The following is a 7,500-nucleotide window of genomic DNA, read 5'->3' as shown; positions in this document are numbered from 1 at the left end:
TGTAGTATTACTACAGTAGTATTGCTACAGTGTGGTGTAGTATTACTACAGTAGTATTGCTACAGTGTGGTGTAGTATTACTACAGTAGTATTGCTACAGTGTGGTGTAGTATTACTCCACTAGTATTGCTGCAGTGTGGTGTAGTATTACTACAGTAGTATTGCTACAGTGTGGTGTAGTATTACTACAGTAGTATTGCTACAGTGTGGTGTAGTATTACTCCAGTAGTATTGCTACAGTGTGGTGTAGTATTACTACAGTAGTATTGCTACAGTGTGGTGTAGTATTACTACAGTAGTATTGCTACAGTGTGGTGTAGTATTACTCCAGTAGTATTGCTACAGTGTGGTGTAGTATTACTACAGTAGTATTGCTACAGTGTGGTGTAGTATTACTACAGTAGTATTGCTACAGTGTGGTGTAGTATTACTACAGTAGTATTACTCCAGTAGTATTGCTACAGTGTGGTGTAGTATTACTCCAGTAGTATTGCTACAGTGTGGTGTAGTATTACTACAGTAGTATTGCTACAGTGTGGTGTAGTATTACTACAGTAGTATTACTCCAGTAGTATTGCTACAGTGTGGTGTAGTATTACTCCAGTAGTATTACTACAGTGTGGTGTAGTATTACTCCAGTAGTATTGCTACAGTGTGGTGTAGTATTACTACAGTAGTATTGCTACAGTGTGGTGTAGTATTACTCCAGTAGTATTGCTACAGTGTGGTGTAGTATTACTACAGTAGTATTGCTACAGTGTGGTGTAGTATTACTACAGTAGTATTGCTACAGTGTGGTGTAGTATTACTCCAGTAGTATTGCTACAGTGTGGTGTAGTATTACTACAGTAGTATTGCTACAGTGTGGTGTAGTACTGACTGTGAAGGCGGGGATCAGCGGTTGGCTGAACTTTGTTTTGAAGGAGTGAAGGAGACGATGTCGATCAACATCGATAAACGATAAATCACCTGAAACACAAAGAAACACATCAGGTGATAAAAAAGATTTTCAGTTCAAATGAGCTCTAAAGGTCCGACATTGAAACTGAAATTTCATCCTGATTCTCAACATCAAAAATCTATAAAGGTACAATTTTCACAATTATTTTCAGAATAAAAGTCAGTCATTTGCTCAAACTGACAGAAAGTTATTTCATAACCTTCAAAATAAAAGCCAGTAGTAATGCACAACACTAAATCTAATCAAGTCTTTCATAATAAAAGTCTTTCCCACAAACTCAACATAAAACTTCCTCATTAATGTCAAATAACTGAAAATGTTCAAATACTTTTCGTGGTACTAAAATACTTTGGTAATATATGTGTGTTGAATTGTCAGATAATGTAGTTAACGAAGTTGAAGTTTGAACTCTGTTGTCGGTACCGTTGTCGTAGTCGCAGTAGATTCCGATTCGCTGAGGCAGCGGCCAATCGAGTGCCTTCGCTTTGTTGTTGTGCTTCGCCGCGAGCGAGCTTTGCAGCCATTGGCTGGCGTGGAGACACCACGAACCAGCACTTTTCCCTAACTGGTCAAAGCGGCCCAGACTGGCCCGATAGGCCACGCCCACGCTGAACGACTTCCAGTCAGTGAGGGGGCGGAGCTCCCAGTAGTGACAGCTGCCGGCCATCTCCTGGTCACCTAGGAGACGGAATGAAATAGAAGGTAATTGTTAACAAGTAGAAAACATTTAAGAATTTAAATACTAAATATTTATAAAATAATGTTGCAACCTTCAAAATAAAAGTCTGCCATTTAGATTTAACAATAGGTGTTTTTGTTATAATTGTGCTAAGTCAACAACACTGAAACTTCTAAAAGACATAATGTATAACATGTATTAGCATTAGTTGTAGTATCGATATGAGGTATGAGTGTGAAGTACCCAGTACTGTGTACGACTCTCCAGCGAATCGGTCGCGTCCTGATCGACTTCCTGCCGTTTTATTGGGTGACGGTGTGGCGCTTCTGCTGCTAATTAAATAAAAATCAACTCGAAGTTAGAAGTTAAAAAGACTTAAAATCCCTTAAAACCTCCCAGATAGTAAAAGTAGGAAAACAACGAGGTGAAACAGCCAATGAGGTCGTGCCAAGCGATGATGCAGCAGAGAAAAAGATGAAAACAAGTGAAGAAAACAACACGGAATATAACTTTAAACTGATTAGAAATATGCATAATTGTAATATTGTACTAAATATAAGTACTTTGCTTTAAAATAGACATATTTTAACAAAATATACACAAGTAGAAAATATCAAATATATGATACTTTTAGTGAAAACAGTTTATCTTTCATATAAAGTCCTGATATACATTTCTGAAAATTAAAAATGTAATATCTTTAACATTTTAATTTAAAAAAAACACACTTTTCTATAAGTTGAACCTACTTGAACAATAAACACAAAATACAAACTTACAGTTTAAAAATGTGACAATTCAAAAATACAAACAGAGATCTAAAGATTCGATTGAAACTGTAAACGCTGATGTGACGTCAGCAGTGATGTGATTGGCCGCATGAAGTGAGAAATGGCGGATGCGGAAAAGTGATTGGTGACACAGCGGTTGCTAGGCAACCTGTCAGCGATGACAAGTCTCTACCTGAGCGAGTCGGAGAGGACGACGTACGGAGACTGAAGAGGGACAAAAAGGTCAAAACACAAACAAACAGCAGCAGAAGAAGAAACAACTCAAGATTAAAGGGAGCCAAAAGCTAAATTAACTCTAAATGGACTTTGTGGAGAGATTTTTAATAACACGACATCATCAGTGACACGTTCTCCTCACCTGCTCATAATAACACGACATCATCAGTGACACGTTCCCCTCACCTGCTCATAATAACACGACATCATCGGTGACACGTTCTCCTCACCTGCTCATAATAACACGACATCATCAGTGACACGTTCTCCTCACCTGCTCATAATAACACGACATCATCAGTGACACGTTCTCCTCACCTGCTCATAATAACACGACATCATCAGTGACACGTTCTCCTCACCTGCTCATAATAACACGACATCATCAGTGACACGTTCTCCTCACCTGCTCATAATAACACGACATCATCAGTGACACGTTCTCCTCACCTGCTCATAATAACACGACATCATCAGTGATACGTTCTCCTCACCTGCTCATAATAACACGACATCATCAGTGATACGTTCCCCTCACCTGCTCATAATAACACGACATCATCAGTGACACGTTCCCCTCACCTGCTCATAATAACACGACATCATCAGTGATACGTTCTCCTCACCTGCTCATAATAACACGACATCATCAGTGACACGTTCTCCTCACCTGCTCATAATAACACGACATCATCAGTGACACGTTCTCCTCACCTGCTCATAATAACACGACATCATCAGTGACACGTTCCCCTCACCTGCTCATAATAACACGACATCATCAGTGACACGTTCCCCTCACCTGCTCATATTCTCTTTCCCTCTCAGCCGGGGGTCGTGGCCTTTCACCCCCTGAGGCTCCCAGGTCACAGAGTCGCCCTGAACCTTCAGCTCAGCGTGAGCCGTCACCGCATCGAAGCCAAAGTTATACGCTGGAATAAAACAAGTAGAAGAAGAAGTTATACGCTGCAAAACATGTGTCCACTCGTCCACTCAATCATGTGATCACCTCTGGTTTCCATGGCAACGGGCTCAGAGAACTCGCCGGCTGCAGCTTTGTTTCTCGCTCGAACTCGAACGACGACGAAGCGAGAGTCAAACTTCAGACCTGAAACAGAATAATAATAATAAAATAATTAAACGTTATGAAAAATAAATATAAAAAATTAAACATCTTATATTTTTTTTATAATAAACAGATTTTAAGTAATTTAACATTTTATTTTCATAATAAACCATTAAAACTATTTTTACATTGTATTTTCTCAACTCAACTCTTTTTAAATGATTAAACATTTGTTTTTTTAATTAACTAATTTAAAAGGCTAGCAGCTCTGTGAGGCTACATGCTACCATGACGTAGCTAGTACAATGTTTGTCATCTTAGTTTAGTGTTAGCATGCTAGCATTAGCTAGTTAGCAGTAAACACACAAAGTACCTGAAATGGTGACGTGTGTCTCTCCGATGTGGTGGATTTTTTCCCAGCATGCCTCTCCTGCGGCTCTCAGCGAGCTGTCGCGGTTTGTTTTTCGATATTCGAGTTCGTAGCGTTCGATTCTTCCGCCAACACCCTCGCCATCGCTGTCAGCCTCACCGGCAGGTTGCCAGGCAACCGTGACTGTGTTATCACGGACGACGCAGCTGGAGACGTCGATCTCTGGAGCTCTGGGTACTGTAAACAATAAAGGTACTGTAAACAATAAAGGCACTGTAAACAATAAAGGCACTGTAAACAATAAAGGTACTGTAAACAATAAAGACACTGTAAACAATAAAGACACTGTAAACAATAAAGGCACTGTAAACAATGAAGGCACTGTAAACAATAAAGGTACTGTAAACAATAAAGGCACTGTAAACAATAAAGACACTGTAAACAATAAAGATACTGTAAACAATAGATACTGTAAACAATAGATACTGTAAACAATAAAGATACTGTAAACAATAAAGATACTGTAAACAATAGATACTGTAAACAATAGATACTGTAAACAATAAAGATACTGTAAACAATAAAGATACTGTAAACAATAGATACTGTAAACAATCGATACTGTAAACAATAAAGATACTGTAAACAATAGATACTGTAAACAATATATACTGTAAACAATAAAGATACTGTAAACAATAGATACTGTAAACAATAAAGATACTGTAAACAATAAAGATACTGTAAACAATAGATACTGTAAACAATAAAGATACTGTAAACAATAAAGATACTGTAAACAATAGATACTGTAAACAATAGATACTGTAAACAATAGATACTGTAAACAATAAAGATACTGTAAACAATAAAGATACTGTAAACAATAAAGATACTGTAAACTAAATCTCCTGTAAAGGATATAAAGGTACTATAAACAAAAGACACTGTAAACAAAGATACTGTAAAGTATATAAAGATACTTGAAACAATAAAGATATTATAAACAACACAGATATTATACACAACAAAGATACATTGAACAATGAAGATACTGTGAACAATAATGATGGTGTGAACGATACAAAGATACTGTAAACTTTACAGTAGCGGAAGAGTCAAACGTTACAAACTCGAATCCCGAAAAACAAACCGCGACAGCTCGCTGAGAGCTGCAGGAGAGGCATGCTGGGAAAAAATCCACCACATCGGAGACACACGTCACCATCTCATTGCTGTATAACAATAAACTAGCACCAAAAATGAACAAAACTTTGACAAGACAACAAAAAAAAATGGAGATATAAATATAAACAAATGTAGCAAAACAAAACATAAAACACAAACCACAGAGGAGGAGGAGGAGGAGGAGGAGGAGGAGGAGGAGGAGGAGGAGGAGGAGAAGGAGAAGAAGAAGAAGAAGAAGAAGAAGAAGAAGAAGAAGAGTGACTCACCTGGCAGGAAGTGAAGTCGTTGAAGCCCCGCCCTCTCGGAGCTGAAGTCAACAGTAAATTGCGACATGTTCTCCGACGCCACCGGACGAGTCGTCAGCCGGAATGCTGGAGCCATGGTTACCCTGGGTAAAAACTAATATCATTAAGAAAAAAAAACAACAAACAACAAATAACAAATATAAATGAACATAAACATGTGACAACTGAACAATGACAGTAAACTGGATGAATGTAAATCTAGAAACTAATAATAAAACGTGTCATTCAATAAACATAATTTACATAAATAAATAAATCTAATCACTAACTCATGTTCATATTCAGTAAAATATTTGATATTATATCAATATGCTAGTATCATATTCAAACAGTGAACAAACCTTTCTTTGATTTGTTTTGCAGCCTGAAAAAGAGAACAGACAAAACTTTAAATATTTATTGTTAAAAGTAATTTCAAAGTTAGTAGCTTTTTAATGTTTGTCTTACTGTGTAGTTACATTAATCATTTTAATGATTTAATTAATGGTTTTAATAATAAAAGGTGATTTTATTTCTTCTTCATCTTCTCGTACTACCTTTAGGAATTCTTCTTCGTTGGTGATCGTCAGAGTCTGATTTGCGAACTCGAGCAGTTCTTCACACAACAGCAGAGCGGACTTCCCCTCCGATACCTGCTTCTGAAAAAATCAAACCAAAATACTTTTTTTAAAGTTTACATGAAAGGAAAGAAAATAAAAAGAAAGTATGTTGGCATACATTTTATTTTTTAAAGTAAAAAAGTATATGGGGATACTTTTCTTTTTAGTATTATCAAACTGTTCATCAACTTTGAGGCAAAAAACATTCAATTTAAATTTAAATATTAGAAACTGTGAGGAATAAAGCCGAAAATCAAAACTGTGTTAAAGCAAAGAAAAATAGAGGTTTTAAAAATACATGATGAAAAATAGAACAAAAGCACAATAGGAAGAAGTTTATAAAACAAAACAAAAAAATAGCGTCTTTACGTGAAGCTCCGCCTCTCTCCTCTGCTTTGCCTCTTTAATTACATCACGAAGCCCCGCCCCCTTCTCCTCCAGGGCGGAGCGTAGCTGTTCGAGCTCCGCCTCCAGCTCTGACGTCACCTTACATGACTCCTCCTGATTGGATGGTCAAAGTTTACTTTAGTTGTTATGTCTTTTTCATTTTAGATCATTCCCCCTCTCCTCTCTAAGCCCCTCCCTTTACTCCATGTTAGCCAATCAGCTGCTGACCTGGAGTCCCGTCAGTGTGTTGTCGACTGTTTCCAGGAAAGTTTGGAGCTCTTCATTCTTATTGGCTAACGTGCTGATGATCCTGCACAGAGCTTCCTGTTTAACAAACACAAACAAAACACTTTTGAAAACATAAAAACAACACTTAAGTAGATTTTTCAACAGTTTTCTACAAGTGATGCAGTGGTTTTACAGATTAGCATGTGATGCAGTAGTTTTACAGATTAGCATGTGATGCAGTAGTTTTATAGATTAGCATGTGATGCAGTAGTTTTATAGATTAGCATGTGATGCAGTAGTTTTACAGATTAGCATGTGATGCAGTAGTTTTACAGATTAGCATGTGATGCAGTAGTTTTACAGATTAGCATGTGATGCAGTAGTTTTACAGATTAGCATGTGATGCAGTGGTTTTACAGATTAGCATGTGATGCAGTAGTTTTACAGATTAGCATGTGATGCAGTAGTTTTATAGATTAGCATGTGATGCAGTAGTTTTACAGATTAGCATGTGATGCAGTAGTTTTACAGATTAGCATGTGATGCAGTAGTTTTACAGATTAGCATGTGATGCAGTAGTTTTACAGATTAGCATGTGATGCAGTGGTTTTACAGATTAGCATGTGATGCAGTGGTTTTACAGATTAGCATGTGATGCAGTGGTTTTACAGATTAGCATGTGATGCAGTGGTTTTACAGATTAGCATGTG

The 7,500-nt window shown here is 37.3% G+C and overlaps 1 protein-coding gene across 1 annotated transcript in view; it reads right to left on the bottom strand.

Moving 5' to 3' along the window:
- fsd1l (fibronectin type III and SPRY domain containing 1-like) overlaps window positions 1-7,500 on the bottom strand; it is a gene marked incomplete at its 5' end in the record, with an annotated part of 12,423 nt that overhangs the window by 2,717 nt on the left and 2,206 nt on the right. Inside the window, 11 exons of the mRNA XM_079289334.1 lie at window positions 881-969; window positions 1,385-1,639; window positions 1,884-1,972; window positions 3,450-3,579; window positions 3,657-3,755; window positions 4,087-4,320; window positions 5,538-5,659; window positions 5,918-5,940; window positions 6,113-6,214; window positions 6,545-6,676; window positions 6,791-6,886. Coding sequence (XP_079145460.1) covers window positions 881-969; window positions 1,385-1,639; window positions 1,884-1,972; window positions 3,450-3,579; window positions 3,657-3,755; window positions 4,087-4,320; window positions 5,538-5,659; window positions 5,918-5,940; window positions 6,113-6,214; window positions 6,545-6,676; window positions 6,791-6,886 — 1,371 coding nt within the window. The remainder of the gene's footprint in view (window positions 1-880; window positions 970-1,384; window positions 1,640-1,883; window positions 1,973-3,449; window positions 3,580-3,656; window positions 3,756-4,086; window positions 4,321-5,537; window positions 5,660-5,917; window positions 5,941-6,112; window positions 6,215-6,544; window positions 6,677-6,790; window positions 6,887-7,500) is intronic.

This window comes from Melanostigma gelatinosum (assembly GCF_949748355.1).
Source record: "Melanostigma gelatinosum genome assembly, chromosome: 18".
Classification (NCBI taxonomy): Eukaryota; Metazoa; Chordata; class Actinopteri; order Perciformes; family Zoarcidae; genus Melanostigma; species Melanostigma gelatinosum.
This window is presented reverse-complemented; position numbering and strand designations above follow the sequence as displayed.